The sequence below is a fragment of the Giraffa tippelskirchi genome, chromosome 13 (assembly GCF_054371585.1).
Source record: "Giraffa tippelskirchi isolate mGirTip1 chromosome 13, T2T-mGirTip1v1.2.pri, whole genome shotgun sequence".
Lineage (NCBI taxonomy): Eukaryota > Metazoa > Chordata > Mammalia > Artiodactyla > Giraffidae > Giraffa > Giraffa tippelskirchi.
In genome coordinates this window covers 7,387,174-7,413,901 of record NC_137287.1, presented here as the reverse complement: position 1 = coordinate 7,413,901, position 26,728 = coordinate 7,387,174, and the positions used below count along the sequence as shown (strand labels likewise).

The following is a 26,728-nucleotide window of genomic DNA, read 5'->3' as shown; positions in this document are numbered from 1 at the left end:
ATCAAATGGCCTGGTTAAATGAAGCTATTTTTAGGACAACTTGGTGAAGGAGGCAGAGTCTCTAAGACAAACAGTCAAACTGGGGCCTCACAAGGAAATGCTGGGGGCTGGGGGTAGGCCTGGGGTGGCTTCAATTGCAAAACATCTCCCTGCACAATCTCAAAAGGAAACCTCCAGGATACCAGAGAGAAACTGCCTTGACTCCGGAGGGTAAAACCATCACGGAAAGTGTTAAGATCTGCTAGTGACAGAAAAGGGGACTTGATGGACAGAACCGAAAACTGTCTAGACAACCTGCTGATAGAGCACAAACTTCACTGTGTATGCGAGACAATAAAGAGTTAACAAACTTCTCTTAAGGCAAATCACTACTTTTAAATGCAGCTTTGAACTTAAATCAGTTATTCACTACTTATTCACCAACTCCAGATCCACGCGGCCAACTGCCCAGCCCGCCAGCTGCTGGCATCATTTGGACACTCACTCACTTGGTCCATGAATGTTTTGAGACACCTACAAGTTCCCTGGCCACATGACGGGTGCAGGCAGACGTGGCTCCTGTAAAGTCCACCAGGGCTGCGTTTACAAGAGGCAGACAGAAACGCTTGGCTACTGAGCACCCAAAACAAGACCTCCAGGTGCCCTGTCTCCCTTCTCTCTGGAGCACGTTGCGGAGCTGGTGGCTGCAGGACCCAGCAGGTGGACAGGGAACGGCTGGGGCTGGGGGAGCAGAGATTCTGAGCACCGGCCTCAGGGAGGGTTTCCCGAATTTCTCCTGTCATGTCTTCCATGAGCCCCTTCCTCTTTAATTCTGGCTAAGTTATCTCCGTTATTTAGATATTCTTCTGCTCAGTTTGGCTCTCCCATTATCTGGCTACTGTTGGTACACCTACTTCCGCCTTTCACGTTGTTCAAACTTTCCCTCCATTTGCTGTGTCCTGATCTTCTCCTGCCCCACTGGATGGTTCTTCAGCTTGATCCCCTGTACCTGTGCTCAGCCTGGGATCTGTCTCTTTTCTCTGCTTCCTTGGTTTAGTTTTTCTGTCTCTCATTCCCACTCCCTTCATTATTAAATTATTCCTTGGTTTTGCTTTATGTTTCCTCAAGTGTATTTCTTACACTTATTTCATATGACGGGCCCAACTGATCGCCTTCCAGAGAGGGGTGTTCTCCTCTGGGGCCTTGTTTTCCCTGGGGTTACCAGCTACTCTTCCTGGCAGTGTACACAGGGAGGTGGGGAGCACAGAGAGGCATATCTGCTGTGTATTTCTCAGGATGAATCAAAAAAAGACACACAGCAATGTTCAATGCATTTTGCTGGGTGAAGGAAGGAAAGGCAGGGAGTGACCTTAGGTCTCCAGAGTAAACTGATAGCGCCTTTCCACCAGGAAAACTCTTTGGCCAGAGCTTCACCTTGCTTTCTTTCCTTCTTTTTCTTTCTTTCATTCTTTCCTTCCTTTCTCCATGCTGTGCGGCTTGCAGGATCTTAGTTCTCTGACTAGGGATCGAACCTATGCCTCCTGCAGTGGAAGCTTGAAGTCCTAACCACTGGACCTCCAGGAAATTCCCAGGGCTTTGCCTTTAATTCTCAGCATTAGGAGGAGGTGACCCCCCTGGTAAAATGCCTCAACTTCTGTTCTGGAGATTAAGGGTAGAGGTGTGACTGTTTGGGGACCCACATTCACTTATTTTTAATCCACGCCTCACTCCTTGCCTGGCCACTGCCATTGGCCAAGGGGTCAGAACAAGGTCAGACACAGGCCTGGACTAGAAAAGAGAGGTGTTCTCAGCGATCTGGCTTCACAGAGAGGCTGGGTCGGCAAAGCTGGGACCTGCGTGGTCTGGGAAGTGATGTCCAGACCCAGCCAGATTTAGGGGCCTGGGTGGGCCTGAATGCCTCCTAGGTGAATGGTTTTGTTTGGTCATTACAATACCAAATACCCAGAAAACAATGTATCATCTCTGAAAGATTTCAAGTCACTGATTAAAAAAAAAAAATTAGCCACATTTAAACAGGAAGGTGTCTTTTTGGCATTCTGCAGCAATCCCTGGAAATGAATTTCAAGTTTTTCCATCTTCTCGTCAGTTTAACTTTGGTTACTAGGCAACCGCTAAACTGACCAAAATATTGAATGTGATAACAAGTGCGGCCCTTACCTTTCATTATGAGAGCAAGTCTCGTATTTCCAGAGCTTTCAGATGATAATGCCAACACTGAGCCCTGCTGCTCCAGGGCCGGGGAATTCGACTCCGGCTCCCCTGAAGACAGCAGGGCCCAGGGGGGCTAGATGGGACCAGAGCCACAGGAGACAGCGGTAGGAACCAGGGGTGCAGTAGGCAAGGAAAAGTTGAGATGGTTATTACAGAGTCTGTAGGCTCAGTGACGCACCTTCCCAAGGGGCACGCTTTTCAAAAGGTGAGATGAAAAACACAACCCGCTGGGTACCAAAATGTCATCAGGGCTCCTGGAGACGTGAAGTGCAGCCCTTGGTGCTGGCAGACTGTCAGTGCTGGTCAAATCTGGTCGAATCTGAGAACTCGTCTGCCACCGAGTCTGTATAACCCATTCCTCGCCAAGCTGCTGCTGCCCCCCTCCCTCCCCAACATGAATCCTACCAGACAAACTGCCCTCAATAAGTAACATGAAAGTGCCCAGGGGTTAAAAAAGCAACTAGAAATGTTATCTGAAAAGTACGGTTATGAATTAGATGGCATGTGCTCTCACAGCAGGGTGGTCAACAATATTCCGAGGGGGTTTTTCCTTCTTTTTGTTTCATAGGCTCAACTACCATGTCAGTGGGTTGGAGCTGGAGCCTGACGTTAGTCTAAAATCATTTATTTTCCGAAGTCTATAATAACTGCACGTTATTGTTTGCTCAGCAAAACTATTTATTATAAAGATTACGTTCTCTCACCTTTTTACGAGCTGACAAAACAGCTTTCACTGAACTATTAACTGGAGCAGCACTGTGCTCTGCTTTGGTTTCAGACTAAGGATCATTTCAGCCTGGCCTGGAATATGCAGTTGCATTCAATCAGTGCCCCACAGATCATTCCAGGGTAGTCTCTGGGACTACCCTGGCACAAGATTTTTTATGAGGAACTTGAAAGGACACAGTCAAGGCCGACGGCAGGGAAGTCGTATCCACGATGGAAACCCTGTGTTTCCTTTCACACTAGTCTCCCGAGTGCTGAGGGATGGCACCAGGGCAAGGGTGGAGCATATTTCAATCCCAAACAATCCTGCGACTTCAGGAGCTATTTAAGCAAAGTACATCTACAAGGCAGTTGAAAAAGCGTCCGGGGCAAAATTCAAAGGTCAGTGTATTTTCTTGGACCAGGGTCAAGAGCCTCAATTCTAGATTGTAAAGCTCTTAGACATCAAAAGAAGAAATATCTGGGACTTCTCTGGCAGTCCGGGGGTTAGGACCCTTTGCTTTCACTGCAAAGGGCATGGTTCGATCCCTGGTGGGGGAACTAAGGTCTTGCAAGCTGTGAGGCACAGTCAAAAAACCAAAACAGTAAAAGAAAAACAAAAGAGGAAGAAATATGTAAAGATCCATTCTCCCTGTTTTAAAAACAAGCAAAAAGTTCCAGTATGCTTGGTAAAGTGAATGCTGGCTCCACCCAGCGGATGCTGCGTCTGCCACCTGGGCCAGCAAGAAGGCAGGTCAGTCTCCAGACCTGGCTCCCAGCACAAAGGGGCAGAGGAGCCCAGAAGCAGGGCTTGCTAGACTGTGTGCAGAAAGAACTGGTGGGAAAATGAAGAGGAGAAGGAGCCAGAGGGCCAGGGATGAGGAAGGTGTCTTGGGTGTAGGGCTGGAATCACCTTAATGGGGGTTGAGGGTCCTCAGAAAAGGGGCCTCTTCCACCTGCACTTGGGCACACAAGTGCCCAAATTCCTCCTGGACTTGGTCTCAGGAGAGGAAAGGCTGGTCTGAGTCCAGTGTGACAGGCAGGGCAAGGCTGCACAGGAAGAAGGTGGCACCAGCCTGAGGCCCAGGGGTGTGAGTGGAGGCAGGGCAGTTGACCTCAGTGATGCTTACTGAGCACCTACTATGTGCCACATCCAGTGGGGAAACAAACATCCCGGGTTGGCAGTGCACAGGGCACTGACATTCGCCTTATTGGGACCACAGGGACGGATGCTGTACATCTCAGGAGTTCAAAGACAGGAGACCCTGTTACTGGCTGCTCAGGTGGGTGCAGGGAAGTGAAGACATCAGGGAATTTGAGTCCAGGGACAGCCCAGAAGGAAGGACAGCAGGCTTTGCAAATAGGAGGAGAGGAGCCCTCGGAGGAGAGGACCTCTGGTCTGCAACTTGAAGGATGCAGAGAACAGCGGGCAGAGGGAGGCACAACCAGACTGAACCGGACCATACGGGGTGGGAGTCTGTCAAGCTTGTGTTTCCATGGCAACCACCCCAACCATGTCATGAGGCCAGCCTCTTCCTGCCCCTTCTATGCCTCCTATTTCTTTCTCTCATGACAGCAGAGCCCAGACACATAGCTAGGGTGACAGTGGGGACCCTTGCCTAATGTCAGATGGTGGCTGACCTCACAGGTGATGCCTCCAATGGTTTACCATCAAATGCTTTGCTCATTTTGGGCTTTAAGTACATGTGTTTGTATTTTGTTAATGCGACAGCCAACTGTTCGTATTTTATTAAGGCTTTTTAATAAAAGAAGGACACTGATTTTATTAAGTACCTTTTAAGCATTCATGAAGCTAATTAGAAGGTTCTTCTCCTCTGACTCGCTGAAATGGTAAATTATACTGACAGTCACTTGCCCCCCAATTGGTTGTGGATATTATGCACTTAACATGCTCCTGAGTTCTATTTGCTAATATTTTATTGAGTATTTTTCCCCATAGATATTTATAAGTGAGACTGGCCTCTGATTTCTTTTGTCTCATCTTTGTCAGGTAAAGTCATACAAAGTACTTTGAAAGCATTGTCTTCTTTTTGTAGACAGAGTGAGCCATCACAGATTTGATGATATTATTCTCAAAAAACCTGAACCCACATTCCACCCATTGGTTTCAACATGTTACCTGCCAGGCGAGCCCCTGGTGGCCTCCTGCTCCCAGGGGCAGAGTTCACAGCCAGCCTGCCTTAGACGGCGCGATGGGCTCCGTGAGCTGCTCCCCAGCTCCCTCCTCCCAGTGTCTGCTGGGCCAGGACCCCTGGGGAAGCCCACCTCTCATCAACGCCTCGGCTCCTTTTCCAGTTTCATTTCCTGCTTATCCATCCGTCCAGACAAAGAGGCCCAAGTGCACAACTGCTCCCTCAGAGCTGCCGAGCTGGGGTTGAGGCTTTAGCCTGCGAGTGACATGCATTCTGTGCACACTTCCTTCTGTGGCTCAATCGACAGACGCTCTTGTGGGTTCTCTAGCCTTATTCTGTTCCTTAGCACCACCACGCTTGTCTGTATGGCTGTCCCCTCTGCTGAGCTCCACACGCTGCTGCTGTCACCATCCAGGCCTTGGCTCCAGGGCCCACTGTCCTCTGAGGGTCTCCTGGCAGCCCTGCTCCCTGTCATCTGCTCATTTATTTCTATTGCACTTATTTCTGCCTCTGAGTACCTTGTTCAGATACTGATGGCTTGTCTATTTGCGGCCATGATCCCAGAGAACACAGCAGGCGCTCCCTAAATCCTGGCTGATGAGCAACACAGACCTACGACGCCTTCACTTCCTCGAGTCCATCCTGCATGTGACAGGCAACAACTCACTGGCTGGGATTCTAAAGAGCAGAAAGTGGAGGGCTGTTTTGCCAAGCTGTAAATATGACTTTCAAGGAAAGAGTCTGTAAGTCGTTTTGGCAGAAGGAAAATAATTAGTTTTTCTGACCACTTTTCGTAGCCCTTGAAAGAGGAGGCAAACACTCTCCCTGGAAGAAAAAGTACCTATAGACCGGGGCTCATGGGACCACGAGTTGCCAGAGGGCAGGGCTGTTGGCTCATCTCCCTGTTACTCCCCGTCCCTCCCCGGGCCCACAGAGCTGGGTACAAACAGGACTCGACATGGATTGGCCGGGGAGGTGGGAGGAGAAAGCATCCTTTGTGGAAGGGTTTTCTTGACAACCCCCAGCTGTATGATGGGTCCTGTCTCTCATTTCCCATCTCTTAACGTGGGTTAAGCCACGTCTGCTTTGGGGTGAAACTACCTGGCATCCATTCAAGCCCCCAATCAAACGTGTCACCCCAGAGTGAACCCTCCCTCTCTGATCAAGTCGAGGTCTAGGCAAAGAAACAGTTGTAGAGCTTGACCGCTACGTCAGACCCTCTGGAAATAGTAGTTTTTACTCTCGTTGCAAATAAACCATATCGAGAGACAGTTAAATGGCCAGAAGGTCACCTCTGCTTGCTCAGAAATTAACCACAATTTGTTCCTTCTGATGACTGTTATATTTAAATGTCAGTGATACAAGTAATGATTAAAATCAATTTTGGTGAAGCCTCATCAATACCAAATGGGAAGAAATTTCCCCTCTGGCCCTACTATTTAACTGACTTGCTTAGATGAAATAACTTAAATAAATCCTCCTTTAGTTTAATCTGAGTCACTCCCCGAAGTACAACCCACTATGATCAGAAACCACCTGTGACCATCACTCAGGCTCAGTCCTCACAGGGTAGGGCCCCCAGGACAGCCATGGCTGGAGAATTAGCTCACGAGACTGATGCTCCTGAGGTCCTGGAAGCCTCTTGGGATAAGCATCTGGATTAACTTCGGATGCCTCTTGCCATTTCTCTCATGTTTTCTAAAACCGTGGCTCTAAAAGCCACAAGGAGCAGTCTGGTGTGAAAATCCTTTTCTTCCCTTAAATCAAGTGCCAGGGGTCACAAGTAGGATGCAGTGACGACACCTTGGGCTAGAGTCACCAGAATGTGGCTGGCATGGCAGGCAGACAGGCCAGACTCCCTCCCACTGCCTCCTGGTCCTTTGACCTTGGGCAGATCTGGGAGCGTGACAGTCATCTGCCTGGGAGGAATAGCGTGGCCTTTGCCAAAGAAACTGGCACAAGGATGAAATAAGAATATTGATGGAGGGTAAAAAGAAAACTTTGTAAGCCCATGCACACATTCATTATTATTGTTGTGCATGAAAATCAGGATCTTTCTTTTCTGGTTACAGCTAATTTTTGACACCCAAGACAACAGATTATAATCACAACTGCCTAGGAAGTAGGTTTTGCCCCTGAACTCCAGTCTAAATCTGATCAGATCTCTGGGTTCAACTACAAACTTGCAGGAATGAGAGGATAGAGGAACAAGCTAAACTACATCTGGGGAAACAAGATAGAGACTGTGGGAAACTCTTCAGGGCAAGTAAGCTAGCTTCTCTTTCAAACAGGTTGAAAGGAAAAGAAAAAGAGATGGATCAATAAAAATGAATGAGACTTAAAAGATATACCAACCAATTGCAATGTGTGGGTCTTAATTTGGATCCTGAGTAAAAACAACTTGAAAAATTTCATGTATGATGTTTAGGGGCAATTAGAAATTTAAGTATTGATGATATAAAGAAGTTAACTTTTGATGTGATAATAGTGTGCATGGTCAGTTGCTCAGTTGTGTCTTGACTCTTTGTGGCCTCATGGACTGTAGCCCACCAGGCTCTTCTGTCCATGGAATTCTCCAGACAAGAATACTGGAGTGGGTTGCCATTTCCTCCTCCAAGAGATCTTCCTGACCCAAGGACTGAACCCACATTTCTTGCATTTCCTGCACTGGCAGAAGGATTCTTTACAACTGCACCACCTATGATAATAGAATGGTAGCTATATTAAACAATACGAGTCCTGAATGTGAGGCTGTACAGGCCAAACCACCTAGAGGTGAAAGGAAAGGATTCTGGAAGGAGCTTCAAGATAAAATGGCAGTAAGGACAGGTTCATTGGAAGGACTGATGTTGAAGCTGAAACTCCAATACTTTGGCCACCTCATGCGAAGAGTTGACTCATGGGAAAAGACCCTAATGCTGGGAAGGATTGGGGGCAGGAGGAGAAGGGGATGACAGAGGATGAGATGGTTGGATGGCATCACCGACTCGATGGACATGGGTTTGGGTAAACTCCGAGAGTTGGTGATGGACAGGGAGGCCTGGCGTGCTGCGATTCATGGGGTCACAAAGAGTCGGACACGACTGAGTGACTGAACTGAACTGAAGGACAGGTGGGCCAGGAGAGCATGGCTGGAATTGTCCAGTAGGCACCTAGGGGTTCTGTCCTCTATTGAATGTCAGAAATTGAACATAAAAACAAGCAAACAAAAAAAATTATAAGGTGATTAAAAAAAGCATAGACCATCACAGTAGTTTTGTGTCTCTCCATCATAACCTGTCTACTATAAAGTTGGTACGTAGGCTGTTGACCACCGTTGGCACAGAAATGAGGTGACCAGAAGGCCCGTGCAGAGACAAGCTGGATGCTACAGAGTGACCCCTTGGAAAGAATACAGATGAGGAGTACTTTGCTAGTTTTAGTCAAGTTAGTTAACCTCTTAGTATCTCAGTTAACTCATCAAAGGGAAGGAAAAACGACGTGTATGAAAGGCACACCTCTGCAAGGAAAACGTGATTGAAAAATCATCCATGAGTATCTCTCTTTGATACAGAGTAAATGGATTCTGGAGGGGACGCAGGAATCCCAATCTTCCTCCCTCCAGGAAAGGGGCTCCCAGCAGCCGCCTCCACACGGGATCTGGAGGGAGCCGAGGCCACCACCTTGAGCGCCCAGTCCCCTGGGAGCTGGCTGGTTGGCGGAGTCTTGGGCAGAGGACATGGCCAGCGGGACTGTGGACCCAGGTTGCTGCTTCTTTCCTCCAGATATTTAAGAAATAGGTCTTTTTGGTGGTTGGAGCATGGCCTGCCCCATGTGAGCTTTCGCGCTTTCAGAGCCTCCTTTCAGATTTTGTTTTCTTTTCCCTGTTGACTTGACCTGTAAGCACTCTGCCTTGGGCTGACAGGTGCCTCTGATCCTGGACATCGTACCATCTCCCAAGGGCACAGGGGACACGCCACCACTGCAGGTGGACAGGAGAATGCTGCTCAGATTTCAGAAATGGGGAAACTGAGGGCAGGGGTGAGTTGTGACCAAGAAGCTCAAGGTCACAGAGAGCAGCAGTCTAGGGTAAGAACCCTGCGTTTATGCGGGAATGTGAGGGATTCTAATTACCCCCTTTCTCTCCTAAGTACTATGTGGTAGGAACTGTTAAGAGAAGGTTTGGTGGCAGAGAAGTTAAAACTCAGAATAAGGAAACCTCTCCAATTGCATTCTAGTTATTACACTTAGTTTCCTTCCCCTCCAAGTCCAAGGCTGAGACGACTTCCTGGGACTTCTTGGGCCCACCTCAAGGCCCCAGGCTGTGCTCCGATCACATCTACACCCTGGGGCCTTCTGACCACACCTCCTGGCCCTTCAGAGCTGCTTGCAGAGCCTCCCCTCCACTGTTCTCTCCCCATCAATCCAGCACTTGGCTCACCTGTGGCTTCGGAGACCCTGGTAGCATCTGTCCATGGCCCCCGCCCCCTTAACTGCCCTGCACTTAAAGCAGCTGGTGGTTTGTCTCCTTCACCCCGCAGGGTCGGGAAGTGAAACTGGAGAACCAGGCAGCCGACGGCAGTGGCCTGTCCCGAGGAAAGACAGCATCCTTCCTCTTCCTCTCGCTGGCACCGGGAGTCTGCAATTCGGCAGCGTAAGTGCCTTTTTTTAGGGCAACTTGAAAATGAATAATTCAGTGGTTCCTCTTCTACTTGTGAAGTGTTAGACAAACAATTCAGACGGGGCCAGACTTGCTGGCCCCACGAAGACCGTCCCTTCCCTTTGGTCTGACATCATCGGGTTTGGCCATGAATCTTTAAGAACACCCTCCATCCTGTCTAATCACTAAAATACCACAAAGGAAGTTCACGATACTTAGACATAAGGGAAAAAAATAGCAAGGTTAATTGCAACATAAAGTTTTCCCTCGTTGCCAAGCAAACAGTACTTCAGGGCGTCACAGTAACACTGAACTCAGAAAGTCCTATGTGGGGAATGTCTTAGTCACATCAGGTTATTGAGTTGTTGAGTTTTAATTCAAATCCAAGTCTTAAAGAAGCATCTTTCCCATGGAACTCTAAGCTTGAATTCCCAGGTTTTAATCTAAGAGCTTCACTGATTCTGTGTCTTGTAGTAAAGGTACCTGGAATACTTTTTGGAGGTTGGTGTGATGAAAATTTGAAGTTAAACAAAAGAATGACCTTTCTGGTTTTATTAGAGAATTCACATTTTGGAAGGGATTGTTATCGGACAAGCCAAACCCTCTTCCATAAGTTCATGGTTGGTTGGAAAACTTCAGTGGATAGAACCCCGAGGGCCCTCTGTTGGGAAGACACAGTCAGCAAATAACTGCCTTATAGCTCAGCTATGTGCAGTGACCACTGATGTACAATGTCGCTGGGATTCTGGGCAGGAAACTGGATCCAGTCAGCTTTCCAAATGACAGGGTAGGGCACTCCCTGGGTTTAACCCTTGTGGAAGGACCCTGGATACCTGGAAAGTATATTTCTGAGTTTAGTAAAAGTTAAACAATGTGATGATAAGAATGTATCTATGTTTGTGCCTTAGGCTCTACCTAGCAAGCAGCAAGTTTGTGCAAAAATATTTACCATGTGCCAGAGAATAAAGGATTCTTCTCACTGTAGCTGATAATCCCGATGAGCAGCAGGTGCTTTGTGAAGGAAGCAGGAGATCCTCAGAAGTTAAAGTGTTAGTCACTCAGTCGTGTCCAACTCTTTGCGACCCAGTGGGCTGTAGCCTGCCAGGCTCCTCTGTCCATGGGATTCTCCAGGCAAGAATACTGGAGTGGGCAGCCATTCCCTTCTCCAGGGGATCTTCCCGATCCAGGGATCGAACCCAGGTTTCCCACATTGCAGGCAGATTGCTTACTGTCTGAGCCACCAGGGAAGCCCATGGTCCTTGGAAAATCGAAACAACTTTAAGGAAATCGCCAGCCAGAATATGTAGGTTCAATGTATTCTATGAAGGATTGGGTCTCACTGCAGAGGGAGGCGAGGCTAATGTAGTGAAGTGTAACTTGCTGCTATGCTTGACATATAATGTAATAGCAGTGCAGTATGGTAAGAGAATTTAAAATAAATATGTGGCTTTTAAAAGGTTTCCAAAGGGTTCAATAGTTCTGCTTTTGACACTGAATTTCAGTAAAAAGAGGGGATCTGGAGCAGGGCTGGCCTGGAGGACCCAGGACATTCAGAGAGCCAATTATGCTCTGTGGTCCATCTTCCTTAAATAGATCAGAAAGTTTATGACAGAGATGATGTGAATGGAGGGGGGGGGGAGAATATTAACAATAAAGAAAAATGTAAGGTAAGAGTTATATTGGTAAATGTAACCAGGCCAAATTCACCTATAGAAATAAAACATGTATTGGAAGAAAACCCCAACCCTAACAAAAATGCAATAGAAACATACCTCAAAAGAGGAAAAGATTAACTAGACTTTTTCAAAAGGCTAGGGTAAGGTTTTAAAGCCACACTAGCCAATATTACATGTAGCACAATAACGTTACAGAGAAAGAAGTCATACTTAGAGGTGTAGTAAATAATAAAACACAACAAGCTTGAACTTGTCTTAAATCACAAAGTAAGACAATCTATAAAATATGCAGTATAAAAATGGAAAGAAATACAATATATAGAAGTATTTTCCTACTAGAAAACGAACCACACCAAATGACACAGAGGAAGGGTTCCAGTCACATGGAATCTGAAACCCAGGTCACAGCTGAATTTAAATGGGAATCACAAGAGTGCAGGGTCTCAAATGGAACAAACATTTAAACCAAGAGCCTCCACTGCTCTCCACAGACAGATAAGAGAGATGCTCCTTTAAAAAAACAGGAATGAAAGAGGAGAATCAGGTGTCCTGGTTGTCAGAAAAGCACACAAATTCACTACTTATAGGTAATATGGCTACATGCTCGTCCAAAAGGATTCATTGGAGCAAAAGAGCAGAGAAGCCATGACCCAAGAATTCAGCAAAGCCCCACGTCTTTTGATAAAGACAAAAAAATAACACTTCTATGTACCAGTAATAAATATCTAGAAAATGAAATAAACGATTTCATCTACAACAGGGATATAAATATTAAACATGTGGGAATTAAAATAACATGGCATAAATTCATCTATAGAAAATCAAATTACAAAATGCTAGTGGCAAAGAAAGCTAATGATGACATTTCTTATGTGCAATTGTGTTAAAGAGAAATAAATATAAGTTTAGCTTCCAAGTTGATTTATAAAACTCGGTAAAATGACAAGATGCATATAGAAAAATTAGGTGACCCCAATAGCAGTAAACTTATTGTAGGTATCAAGAGAGAAAATGAAACATTATTAAAACAGTTGGGTACTTATAAGAATGAAAAGCTGGATCAATGGAAAGAAATTTCAGACAGCAATTCAGAGACATAGGTAACTATTTACATCTGATTTGTCCAGCATTAAATACTGAAGGAAGGAATTATTGGGCAAGCTGAGAATCGGTATGAAGAATAATAAACAGATGCATACCTTACCTCATAGGCTATAATACATTTCGACAAGTTAAAGATACAATAAATCATAAAAAATAATAAGGAAATGGATTGGGAAGGAAATAATAATTTTCAATTATTGAAACCATGTTAAAAATGATTAATGACAAAGTTGATGGGATCTAGCTCATATATTTATATTACTTCTGGACAATGAAATTACTAAAACTCAAGGGAAGATCAACTAATAGGTAGAAGTAATGATCAATGTGGGTGAGTAGTTAAGATCCAGAACACTAGCCACATTCACGATCATGGGTGATAAGGAAACACATGGGGAGTAAATCAGCCAATGGGCAAGTGCTGAGTTTTGTCCTAACAAACATCAAGTCAAGCATCTACAAGCACCCATGTAGCATGGTGGAGAGATGGTGGAACTGCTGCAGCCCATCCTTTATCTCCTGGATCGAGCACAGAAGGTCTGAGACAAGTAGCGTGAGCTCCCCAGGCCAGACACAGCTCTGGGTACACCCACCTCGGACACTGGAGCCGGGGAGAGGGGAGAGAGCCCACAGCACTTGGCGCTGCTGTACCAAAGGCGTTCTTCCCCCTGCAAAGGACATGCTAAGGAGCCTTGAAACAGCAACCTCTTTGCCCCAGTGGTCTCTTGATCTAGTAACGGGTCTAAGGACTACCGACATTTTGGGGACTTCCCTGGTGGTCCAATGGTTAAGAATCCACCTTCCAATAGAGAGGATGTGGGTTCGACCCCTGGTTGGGGAACTAAGAGCCCGCATGGCACAGGGCAACTAAGCCTGCATGCTGCGTGAAAGATCTCGTTTGCTGAAACTAAGATGCAAAGCAGCCAAAAGAAAATAAATTAATTAAAAAACCCCCAAACTACTGATATTTAGAAGCAGTCATGGATCTAAACAGTATTCAAGATATCTACAAGGACCGTGATGTGATGTGAAATTACTAGGATTTCTTCTTGCAACAAAGCCACAGACCTGTTCTTGCTCTGAGTTGTTGATTTGCAATGGAAGAAAATGCTACATTGCAGTCAGATTTAGTGAAAATTAAGATGTTTATGTTCTGGATACAAATTCAAGACCCCTAAATTCTCTCCACGGAATAGGAGAGACAGAGGCTGGTGCAGATAAGTGTGGGTGCAGGAATGAGGCGTGGAGGGGCAGGCGATGTGCTTGTGGAGAAAGGCTGGTAACAGCGAACTGGGATGTGGGAGCTGGTGATCAGGGGAAAGGCCCGCAATTCTACAGGGTGGGGGTGGGGGTTTAGAGTTGGTGTGAAATGAGGCTATGAAGGCAGAGCTGTGTCACAAGGCATCCCGGACGCTATGGCATCATTTTTCAGTGGAGGCAAGAAAGAGCCATGTGTTTTCACCTGTATGCGGAATGAATAAATATAACAAAACAGAAACAGACTCCAGATACAGAGAACAAAATAGCGGCTGCCAGAGGGGAAGTGGGTGGGTGGATTGGTGAACTAGGTGAAGCAGGGACAGAGAGGTACAAACTACCAGCTATAAAATAAATGGGTCACAAGAATGTAATGTACAGCAGTTTCAATACAGTTAATAATATAGTCAATAATACTGTAATAGCTTTGTATGGTACATACAAAGCTATAAAAATATTCAGCCACTATGTTGTACATCTGAAACTATCCTTCAATTAAAAAAAATATATAGAATTAAAAAAAAAAAAGAGCCACGGAAAGATTTTAAGGAGGAGCCATACGGACAGTATCAGATTTATATTTTGGAAAGATACTTTTAACAGATACTTGGAGGATTGGCAGCAGGGAGATTTGCTAGGGAAGGACTGAAGAAGGAAACCCAAGAGGTGAAAAGAGCCCAGTTACTGCAGTGACAGTGGAGACAAAGACAGGAGGAATGCAGAAGGTATCAAGGAGGTGGAATTAATATGGTTAGACAGCAGGGTCGAGAAAGAACCTTCATCTCTGGAATAAAGGAGGACCAAATATGCTCCAGGGAGGGAAAAAATGGAAGGGAAGCTGCCTGTAGGCAAGAAGGAAGTCAGGAGGGATCATGAGTTCGCTTGAGCCTGAGAGGCCTATGTCTAGCAAGGAGTTGGAGTTGGAGCTTTCTCTTTGGGTATTAAATTTTTTCTTATTGATTTCTAAGGATTCTTTATATATACAGGCATACCTTGGAGATAGTGCTGGCTTGGTTCCAGACTATCCCCATAAAGCAAATACTGCAATAAAATAAGTCACATCAATTTTTAGGTTTCTCAGTGTATATAAATGTTCTGTTTACACTAGAATGTAGTCTATTACGTGTGCCATAGCATTATGTCTTAAAAAAAAAACAATGTACATACCTTAATTTAAAAACACTTTAGTACTAAAAAATGCTAATCGTCACCTCAGCCTTGAGCGAGTAGTAATACTTTTGCAATGGTAACCTCAAAGATCACTGATCTCAGATCACCACAACAAATATAATAACAGTGAAAAAGTCTGAAATACTGTGAGAATCACCAGCTTGTGACACACAGACACGAAGTAAAAGCAAATACTTTTGGAAAATGGCACCAATGAGGTATGCCTGTATATATACGTACACACACACACACACAGACTCTCTTTCCCTGTCATACACAATGCAAATATTGTTGCCACTTTATCTACCAGTCATTCATCAATCACCAGCAAGCTGTGAAATTTCCTTTGTGAGCTCTACCTTTGGCATCATGCTTTGAAAGATTTTTTCCCCCACCCCTACATTATATAAATATCCATCTAAAATTTCTCCTAGTGTTTTTATGACTTTGTTTTTCATATGTAAATATTTAAAACATCGAGTCTTGACTCTGCACAGGGCTCTGCCCCATCTCCCATCCTCTGAGTGTTAGCCAGCTATTCTGGCACCACTGATCGAACGCTCCATTCCTTCCCTAACTCATTTAAGCTCAAGTCATTTTTATAGACAACTTCTAAAAATTTTCCCCCTTTAATTTGGAAACTTTCAAAAATACTAGGAAGCGATCAGATGAAAAGGCTAACCAACCATGCGCTTACACACAGAATCACCTACTTCACCTAACTGGTCCTTTCCCCCTTATCGACAACAAATCCTAAGTTTCTAAGCACACGGGGGCTTTCCATGGAAAACAGAAGGATCTAATAATCTTTATGTTGCACAAATTCTATAGATTGGTGTTTTTTTTTTTTTCAGGGTAGAAAGATCACACAAACGCATCAAAATGAAAATAGGCAAACTTAAAAAAAAAAAGATAAATGAAGAGCTAAAAATATATGCTTCCCCATGAAATTTCAAGATTACGCTCTGTTTCTGCGCCCAGACTCTGTGGATAACATTCCAAACTCTACATAATTTTAATATTTTCTCCCAACTTTACCTTTAGGGAAATCGGAGGGCACACGTGTGGTCACGTGGGGGTTAATCCTCACTGATGCTGAAGGCCCTGAGTCTCTGCTCTGTTCAGCAGAGCATGAAATCTCAAAGCTCAGGAGAGCAATGCGGCCAGGCTGCCAGAGAGATGCCATAAAGTTCTGCATTAAAAATTCATACTGCAGGCTCGCCTCAGAGCTCAGCTCTGGCTGAAAGGAGAGCTGGCGGGGGTAGGGGGGGGGATACGAGACACCCCACTGTCTTTCTGGCAATTGGAGACATTCCTCAACAAACAGCACCTCAGGAAGAGAATGAAAGGGCAAACAAGCCATGAAGGAAATCAATGAGTTCAATTATCTGGCTCTCCCTCTGTTTCCTATGGAAACTTCTCATTCTGAAGGCTGGTTCCCCAAAGTTTCTTTTAACGATATCCCAGAACGGGAGCCCCAGACATCCGTGCTTATGCCCAGATGCTTGGCACCTCTCTTAATTTGTTTTATATCAGCCCAGGGGCCCCCAGATTCTCCAGGCCACGTGGAAACAGGTCTCTACTGAACTCTCCGAGTTGCCCCTGTCGTGTGGCCGGAGGGAACCACACTGTTCTTGCTTTAGTAGGTGGGTACTGCACACACGTGGCGTGTGGATTTTGGAAGGCAGTTATTCTGTGGTTATTAACCTCCAGAGGTTAAAGGCACTAACGGCCCCTCAATCATCTGAACTCAGAACTTTTTGTCGCCAAGGTAAGCAGCACCCAAGAGGAACTAGTTAAGATTTTAAATTCAGAGTCTCTTAGGATGATGATACGACATGAAAACAGGGCACTTTACTCAACACCTGCAGCTGCAAATATAGACAGGGGTCTTGTGATGCAGATGGACTGGCCTGATTTTCACAAGTCAAACACGGAAGATGCTGGGGTTCCTTAGGGTTGGGAGAGATCGGATGGTGGACCAACGTTTTGCAAATGGGCCAGGCAGGGTGCCTGGCAGCCATTTGCAGATGGTGTGAGTGCAGATGTTGTGCCAGGCCTCCCCTCACTCAGGAGGAAACTAAGGCCAAAATAAGGAAACCGAGCGCCCTGCCCAGGGTTTCTGTACTCACAGCACCAGGAATCAAACTCTGGAATGACCTTGAGACCCGGGCTCTTCCCCTGACCCTCATGCTGCCCCCCTCATGTCTTGGGGAGCCCCTTTCCTGAAGGCCACCCTGCAGACAGGCTGTACAGGCCCAGCTGGGGGAGGACGGGAGAGCCCAGCTTTGGGGAAGGAGGTGGGTGATCAAGTTCAAGGAGCTGAGAAACAGGCAGGCCCTTCAAGTCTGCCTGAGCTCTGGTCCAATCTTCCTGTTTTGCTACTGAGGACACTGCTGCTGCCCAGGGAGGGAGCTGTGCTGGCCACACCCGGTGATAGAGCTGCGACCTGACCCAGGATCTCCCGACTCTGGGCCCAGCACCTTCCACTGTGCACCAATCAGGGGGAGGCTGGGGTGTCTGTAAGTGTCACCAGACAGTAGCCTGGTAATGGGGTCCTCAGAGAATTCTGGTCTGATGATGCCATAGGGAAGCCTCTGAAAGATGCCATGGCCACTGGCAGAACGTAAAGGCCCCAAAAGACAGAGCAAGTGTGAAGCTTCCTAGTTACAACCTGCACGGCAATGAGGGCAACATGACAAATCAGGCCCCCAAACAAGAGGGAACTCAATGGGTGACCGTCTCCTGGGACATCTACTGATGGGATGTTGTGCAGCATGCATCACATTTCTCAACAACAGGTAATGACAAGAAAGACATATTTACATGGCAAGTAAAAAACAACAACCACCTAGAAATGAAAACCTTGTACCAGTCTGATACCATTTGTGAACAGTAAAAGGAAAAAAAAATAGAGTACCATATAGAAAAAAGACAGAAAAAAGATTAGAATAAAATACGCCAAAATGTTAAAACAGTTATCTGGGGACTTCCCTGGTGGTCTAGTGGTTAAGAATCTGCCTTCCAATGCAGAGGATGTAGGTTGGATCCCTGGATGGGGAACTAAGATCCCAGGCCTCAGAGGAACAAAGCCTGGGTGCCATAATTAGAGAGCCCTTGAGTTGCAACAAAGACCCAGTACAGCCAGAAATAAACCAAAGAAACAAAAAACCATAACAACAAAACCCAGTTATCCATGTGTTGTAGGATAATGAGTGAGGACCTATTTTTAAAAATCTACTAGAATTTTCTAAATTTCATACAATAAACATGTGTGACTTTCATGAATTTTAAGAATCACAAATGTTATATAAAAGGAATTAGCCTTCATTGATTTAGGGCAGTTCCAGGGAAGGATGGTTTTTCACTTTCTCCAGGCTTCCTGCCTCCCTTCTAAGGGCCCTTGCCTTGTCAGGGCCCTTCTTCCCTCCATGTCGGAAGCTAAGGAGATAAGCAGTGTCAATATGACCTGCATGGCTGTGGGTCCCCTCTGCAGCCAGGGACTCCTGGGTGGGCGGTGGGGTGGAGGTCAGACATAAGCGGCTTTGGGAGGAATTTCACTCAGGGCAGAAGGCTGTGTGAATGGTCCAGACCAGCCTCCACTATCATATCTCCGTGAGGTACTTCAGAGGTTCAGGTGGCTCCTGCTTTTTTCCCGAACGCCAACAGCTTCTGTAGTTTGCTTTTCCTTCCAGAAAGCACATGGCCTTGCTGGTCGGGCTCTCAGCACTGCCAAGACTGGTCCCTTGGCCTCGTCCATAATCCACTGGTCTGCACAGTGAGGGCGTCCACGGAGTGATTCATTCAACTAAAGCCCTCAGTGTTGATGATGCCAACGGGCATGTGGGGTGCAGGGACTGAGGTGGGCCCCTCCTCAGGCAGGTCAGGCAGCGTTGGCCACCTCTGTGTGGTCCACAGGGACACACCCGTCCTCTTCCTCGAGCCCTGCAGGCAGGAAGGCGCCCATTATGATGCCCAATTTGTGGCTCATCAAATATGCTTTGATCTTCTACAAACGGATGTCTTCTCCAACAGCCCCTTACCCGTTTCCTTTAGCCTCCAACTGTGAATTTGCCAAGACTGTCCTTTACAGTGACTCAGGAAAACTTCAAGGATCTCTAAAAAAACCCCCAGTTTTTTATAAAAGCATGCCAAACTCAGGTGATAGTTTATGCATCCTTTTCTCTACAATACCCCTCGAAGAATGCTGGATGAATATCATTACTATTTCTATACTCATAAGCATGTTTACACACACACACATACCGGACAGCTCTATGTACATGTGTGTGGCATGTGTTTTTATGTACAGAGCGTGTGAGCTGTGTCTGTCTGCATATCACACCTGTATCTCCCCCTGCCCTCTTTATTCTGTAGTTCTAGCACCTGACACAATGCCTGGGTTTCAACACAGTGTTTTAAGATTAGCTGAAGGGAGGTAAAGAGCGCCAGTTCTCATTGCTGCCGTGTAATTTCTAGACCTGCCTAGAGTCCATGGAATAGGTGGAGAATGTTTGGCACTCAGAGAACTTTCTATCTGGATTTGAGAATAGGAAGCCAGGCCCTTCTTTCTGCACAGTTCTTGGACTGGAAAAAACTTCAGATCAGGGTTGTACTGCTTGGAGAAGGCAAAACAGATAGAGTCAGTGCAAAAGCCAAGGAAAGTCCTTTGGTACTCATACAGGTATGGAGCTTTAGGTGTAAAGCAAAATGCTTGGATAGAGAGGAAAAATCACAGGAATTCTACAAAATGCACACACCCTTTTGCAGATAAGGTATAGGAAAAAAAAAAAAAGCATCATTTGTTCCTGGCAAGTCTGATCTCTCTCTAAGGTTCAAAGGACAGGGGTTTCTTTACTCAAGTCCATCTCTTTGAAACCATCAAAGTAGCTGCTTCTCTATTTTTAGGGAAATTAATCTAACCAGGATAATTACAGCAACTCATACTGGAAACTGATGACTCATCAAAAAGCCAGGAAATAGAAAATGTTACATTCTTCTTAAAGGTACAGCAGGGAGACTCTGTTTCCGGACACTGAGGTGGTCTTTTCAAATTCAGTTGGGGGAAGCAAAGTCTGTCTAATGTGAGTATGCTGGCTACTCGGCTCTACCTGGCTCAGTTTCCTAAGTTTGCCTGTGGAATTGTAAAAAAAATAAATAAAAGGGAAATCAGTCTGTGAGGGTAAATACATCAGGGCTCGTGGAGAAGAAGAGAAGATGGGAAACCCTTCAAGAAGACCCATCACCTGGCAAGTGGCAGGTGGGTAACGCTGCTCTCTGAAGGCAGCATAGAAAGAGACTTTCCAGGTCACGGTGGGAAAGTGCAAAGGGCATTAGATTTTGAGTCCAAAGGTCTGGATTTGGGGCCTGACTCCATGTTCCCAGGGCAGTTTCCTTGCCTATAAAACGAGTGCAACAGACACGTCCTCCATGATTGTTGGAGCATGCAAGAAAGCACCATGACTTAGTCCAGAGTGATCTGGACGTGGGGACAGGCTTGATCCCTCGCCTTTCACTGCACACTGGCTGCATTTATCAACTGTGGAATCATGTCTTCAACCCTGGGCATCCTCATGTTTTCAAACATTTCGGGTCCCCCCCATGCCCACTGCTGGGACACAGGAATCCCCTCCCTCCACAATCTGGGGTGCAGAGTACAGGCTCCCCAAAGCAATTTCAATAAAGCCCTAAGTCAAGCTTTCCTGGGCAAGTTTTCTGCTTTTTCAGAGCATATTGCACTTTGTGATTATACACTGGTTGTATACACATGATAAAGAGAAAACACTCTAAAATGATCCCAAGTGAAGTTCTTCATAGATGTCTCTTTCATAATGAACTGTGTAAGCATGTGTGCATACAATGTGGTTCTTTCTAAAAAGCATACAGGCAAGAAATACAACATGAGTAACCTTAAGAAATATGAATTTTACTGGCAGGAAAGGTTGGGAGGTGCAAATTCTCCTCAGACTAACATTAGCTATAAAAAAAAAAAGCAGCATTTCAGTGCGATTCAATATTTCCTTTCATCGGAGGCTCAGAGCCTCCACCCACAAGTCAGGAGGAATTTAACAAGCTGACTGTGTGTATTAACAACTGAAGTTCCTTCTGCGACCAGGACTCTGGGGGACAGAGCAAAGAGGTGGCCGTGGACTTGAGCGAAAATGGGACTTCCTGCAGATTCGCCCAGAATGTTGGTATCTCGGCCAGAGGGTAACATTCCTCCGGCCATGGGCAGTAGCCACCTAAGCCCAACCACAAGTGAACAGCTGCACAGGACAGGCGTGGAGTCGGGGTGGGGGAGCTGTCCAGACCTCTCTCCTGGGGCCCGAGAAGCTGTCTCCCCTTCTCCAAGGCCATCCCAGGGAGCCACTGAAATCTTACCCAACCTGCTCAACATTGCTAGAATCTCCACGTTAATGTCAGCTGGGGTGCTAAATCTCTATTTGCTAAGAGAAGGCAGAAGATCTGTACACAGCCTGACCAGCTGAGGAGGAGGTACTTTTTTCACTTAAAAAAAAAAAAAAGCAGAGAAATAATTCATTTATTTAACCCAGAAACAGTTATAATCTGAAACCCTGCAATCCTCTTACACAACAACTGTTTTGGCAAGCCCCCCGATGTTCCAACAAATATTAAACTGTGCTTGCCATTTGTCTAAGGAATCTTGCATTAATAAACATGAAGAAGAACACTTTTACCTCCCACTCTCAATGACAGGACAAAACAAAGACCAGCTGTATTCATCAATGAAGCCTTGTTCTGCACATAAAGGCTAATTACATTTCGCTTCAAGCCTACACATGGAAAACTTTCCTGCTGCTGTCCCCGCCGCAGCCAGCGGGCCGGCCCAGCTGACGCAGGCCGACGGCTGCACCCAGTCAGCAGGGGCTCCCAACAGCCTTGCTGCCTGCGACCTGTGGGCTTTGGTCCTCAGTGGGGGCGGTGAGGGATGGTCATCCCAGTGACATCCTCTCAGAGAGGGAGAGGTAACATATACTCTTCAAACCTTCTGGGGACATGATGCCATTCAGGCCAGGCTTTTCCAAGACCTGTAATTTCAGAAACACACACACACACCAAGCTCAGGGTGAGCTTGTCGGGAACAGCCTCTATTTGCTGACGACAGAAGAGCTGACAGCTGTCACCGTGCTGGGGGCTGTGGGTATAACTCCTCATTACCCTCCACTGCCACCCAGAGTTCTGTCTGCTATTCTGTCCATTTTACAGTTGAGGAAAGAGAGGCACAGAAATCAAGCAGCTTATCCAAGCACACATGGGGCAGGGACAGTGGACCCGCCACCCCTCCCCGCCATGATCCACTCAAAGCCCATGCTCCATGATGCCTCCCCTACCTACTCCTTGTTCTGCATTTCCTGTCAACACTTTAAAAAAAAAAATTGTTTTGGCCTTGCTGCTCAGCATATAGGATCTCAGTTCCCTGACCAGGCTGATCAAACCTGTGCCCCCTCAAGTGGAAGTGTGGAGTCTTAACCACTGGACTGCCAGGAAGTTTTTTAAGAAACCTTTTTAAGAATCTCCCCTTTGAGAAGGGAGAAGATACATTGTTTTGAAATGTTTTAAGACCACTTGTGAGGAGCTTGGGCCCTGGTGGGCTTCTACGGGTAAGTATTAGACTAGATGGAAAGTTGTCTAGTCGAACACAGGTCAAGTAGGTCGGGCCGGAAGCAGACAGCAGAATGACAGACCTTTCCCAGAAAATGAAAAGGGAGGGAAATGAGAGGTGGAGTGTGGTGGGGGGCGGCTCCGAGTGGGAGCTCGAAGACTGAAGCCATTGTTTCTGAAGTTAAAAGAAAGTAGCAATTATTATCTCAGGCCATTCTCTACATTTTTCATGGATTACTTACTCTGGGAATCATCTGCAGTGAGGGTTGGGCCCTCAGCTGCCCTGTGTTACACGTTTGATTTTAATATTTAGAATTGCTGACCCCCATCTGGGGCTTCCCTGGTGGTTCAGCTGGTAAAGAACCTGCCTGCAATGTGGGAGACTTGGGTTTGATCCCTGGGTTGGAAAGATCCCGTGGAGAACGGAATGGCTACCCACGCCAGTGTTCTTGCCTGGAGAATTCCATGGACAGAGGCTATAGTCCATGGGGTCACAAAGAGTTGGACAGGGCTGACCCCCACCTGAGTCTCTGTCCAGCCCTGACGCCCACCACGACCACCTGCTTGGCAGATCAGCCTGTCGGAGCTATGGGCTCGTCCTCCAGGTGACTGGCCTCACTGCCTGGTGTTTTCACAAACGGAGCTCCTTTGCCTCCAGCAACCCGTGACTCCAGAGCATCTTTGTGCCTCAAATCACAGGTCACCGCCTGCAGGAAGGCCTCCTTGATAGCCTTTCCTTTGGCTCCAGCTAGGTGGGGCCTCTGCTGGAGACCCACTATCCCCCTCACCAGTTCCCTCTCCCCCGGTCTTCCCTTGGCAGTGGGGAGTCCTGGCCAGGGCCCAGAGGACGGTAAGGTCAGGGGTTGCTGGTACTGCCCTGGAGCCCTGTCCCCTCCCAATACAGGCAGAGTGAGGCCCGGCCAGTGCTCGCTCAGGATGCCGGGACCCAGCTGGTCCTCCCTGTCATTGTGGCGCCCATATTAAACTCCCTCCTGGCCGTCCTAGCTGGAGGGGGCTGTCTGTCTTCTGTGGACACCTCGACACTGCGGAAGCTATGCTAACTTCCCCCCGACAGCAAGGATCATGCTGGATCGCAATGGCTTTTCTCTCTGAGCCTCCCTGAAGGCCTCCAGGAACATCAGTGGAGTTGACGGTGGATCTGGGTTGTGCCCATCTGTCTCGCTTTCTCTGCGCCTAGGTACACACCACACTTCTGCCTCCCCACTCATCCGAGGAGACGAGGGTTCCCTGCTACGATCACAGGAGGGGATGCGCCCCGAGAGCACCTGTGGCCCCGTCAGCAGGTGGTAACAACAGCCGCAGTTTGGAGGCAAAGTATTTTACATGACAGAATAATAGACTCCATGTTTTTTGATTCTATCTTCCATTTACTCTAGTTCAATGAAAAAGCAGAAGTAATGTGTGGATTTTCACTTATGCGTATTTTTTGGGAGAAAAAAAAAAAAGCTTTCCGGCCTTAAGATACACTGATATGATGGGAAGTAGCCTAGAGATGATTCTCCCTGAGCCTCCATCAACTACTGCCATTTATCAGAGGTCAGAGGGCTCTGGTAAGTTCAAAGAGAGGTCTGGGGTCAGGAGGACTAGCCTCTGGTGGTCTCCTGGGTGGCCTTGCTGATCTGGGTGACCTGAGATTTAACAATCTTACTGTCAAATGATGCAGCTGGCTGCTAAGGAATGGACTCAGGCTGGGTTCCCTGCACCTACGAATAGTAACTCAAGGCAACACTGAGGACTGAAAATCATCCTGTCATCTCAGGAGGCACCTCTGACCCTTCCCAGGGAGCAGACCACCTGGGAGACTGGAATCATCCTTAAGCATCTAACCCTGGCTCCGAGCACAGCAAGGAAAGGCTAGGGATGGGGAGAAGATGCCCCTTCCTCCCTCCTCCTGTCCCCAGGCCATCCTGGTCACCACCTTCCTTATATTCTACTTATGACTCAACTAGCCAGTTGCCACTTGCTAAACAGATTTCACAATCATGACCCACAGTTTGGAAACCATGGGCTTAGATGGGCTTACTGGTTGGCTGTACAAAAGCTTCTTCTTCTTTTTTTTTTAAAGCCTACAGTACCTAGTATTCTCAGGAGGTCTCCTATCCAAGTACTAACCAGGCCCAGACCCTGCTTAGTTTCTGAGATCAGACAAGATAGGGTGCGTTCAGGGTGGTATGGCTGGAGACAAAAAAGTTTTTTAAGTGCATAATAAAGCAAACTTTGTTGACTGTAGATACGCAGTATCTGTGCCTTTTAGAAAGACATGTGGTTTAACAAACATAAATTAACAAAAACTAAGGAAACAATCCAACATATCAGCCCCCAAAGTCCCTATGAATTTTATCAGTGAGGTGATGTGGATAAGAGTGAACGAATCAAGGAATAAGCATAGCATCTTCAGATCAAACTTTTAGAAAAGAAATGCTATAAACTAAGGTTAGAACTATGTATCAGGTTAAAGTATTATACTTAAAAAAAATTCAAATTTACTGAGAAAAACAACCTATGTAGTAGAATAGAGTCTAAGCAGAAATACTAGAAAAACAAAGATGGCTGGTAGAAGGGGAAACCCAGACATGGACACCTAGGAGGGCCAAGGGGACAGCAGTTGGTGTGGTGCCTTGGAGGATATATCTGGGAGGGGTGAGGGACTCTCAGACTGTGGGCTCAAGGGGGAGGGCATGCCTGTGGCCCATTGACAGTGATGCCCGGGATCAGAAGGGTTAATACCAGAACTGCCAGTTTTCAAAGTGTAATTTTAAGGGTCACGGGACCTTATAACCAGTCCTTTCTGTACCATCTGAAGTCACGTTTCAGCACACTAGGAGAAGAGGGGACAGTGATCTGGGGGGTTCCATCAGGATTAGATGTGCCAACACGTTGGCCAGAACCACCAAAACTGACTGGGACATTTTAGTCCCTGTGAGGAAGTTCTCTGCTCATGATCGAAATTGATTCTGACCACCTGGCCCAGGTAGCTGGGCTCTCGAGGTCTCGAGCTGATAAACAATCCAGGGCAAAGGTCAACCATCCCCCACTCAATGTGCCCTGAGAGCAGTTGGCCCAGCAGCAACCTCTGACGTCAAGGGTGAGGGTGATCGGACTGAGGGGTGCCACGTACCAGGGCCCCACATGGAGCAGGAGCAAGGGAGGAGGGTGGCGCTATTCAGAGCCACCCCCCAAAACCCACCAGTGCCCACTGAGGCCTGGTGTGAGCACAGCAGGAGCTGAGTCTTACTGGAGACACAGCTGTTGGGGATGGGGTGGGGTGGGGTAGGGAGTGGTGGATGGGTGTCTGGGGGAGATGGGAGGAGCCTCCCAGGACAGGAAAAAGTAGTTCAGACGCTAGCCTGGCGTTTTCAGGGAACAATCTGTTGCTTCTTTATCTTTCTTGATTTATGTCAATGTTATTTCTTGCTTGCTGGCTGGCAACAGGGTACCTGCAGTGGATCACCGATTCCCTCCCGACAAGACCTTTATCTGATAAACGTGCCCAAAGGTGCACACACCCCTGCTCTGTGTAAGTGTCTGCACACGGACGCCCAGCACCATAAGGTGGGGTTTGCACAGCTACATCTGTGTGGGAGTGGAGGCTTTGGGCCCAGGTAAAAGGTGATGCTATTGCCACAGACCAAGCTCCACAAAACATCCCAAGTATCACACCTTCTCTGTGCTGATGCTTTCCCAAAGCTTCTTAGAAAAAGGTACAGTGGTGACCGGGCTTCACAATAATTAAGAAAAAAAGTGTCAGTTGGAAGGGCTGTTCTGAGAGCACCAGACACAGCTTACTTTCACATCTTGGGTTTTAAACTTATGCAAAGAAGTCATGGGAACGACACTCTGTTCTTTACAGCAGCTCAGAGGCCAAGTATCTTCTAAACCCTGTACCACTTTGCAAAGTCAATCAACAGGAGGGTGAAGCAGGGAGATCTTTCATGGATTAGCAATGGGGGGAGCTACCTGACCAAACGCATGCGGACGGAGGGAGATGGGCAGAGACTTACTTGGCAGTAATTTCTTCATCATATTTGGTTTTCAGGTCAAATAATTCTGTTCGAGTTTTTTCCAAGGCTGAAAGGCAGAGGACATAAAATCATGATATAAGATATTAATTGTTCCTATTAAATCAGAAAGAAAAAAAATCATATTCTCATTTCAAAGGAGGCAAAGAT

At 46.7% G+C, this 26,728-nt stretch overlaps 1 protein-coding gene and 1 pseudogene across 46 annotated transcripts in view; both read right to left on the bottom strand.

The window, feature by feature from the left end:
- The window catches only part of CUX1 (cut like homeobox 1), a 349,540-nt gene that overhangs the window by 105,524 nt on the left and 217,288 nt on the right, over positions 1–26,728 (bottom strand). For all 46 annotated transcript variants that reach the window (XM_081557760.1, XM_081557761.1, XM_081557764.1 and 43 more), the window contains one exon: positions 26,561–26,627. In XM_081557760.1, coding sequence (XP_081413886.1) covers positions 26,561–26,627 — 67 coding nt within the window. The remainder of the gene's footprint in view (positions 1–26,560; positions 26,628–26,728) is intronic.
- Positions 24,623–24,742, bottom strand: LOC145533632 (5S ribosomal RNA; annotated as a pseudogene).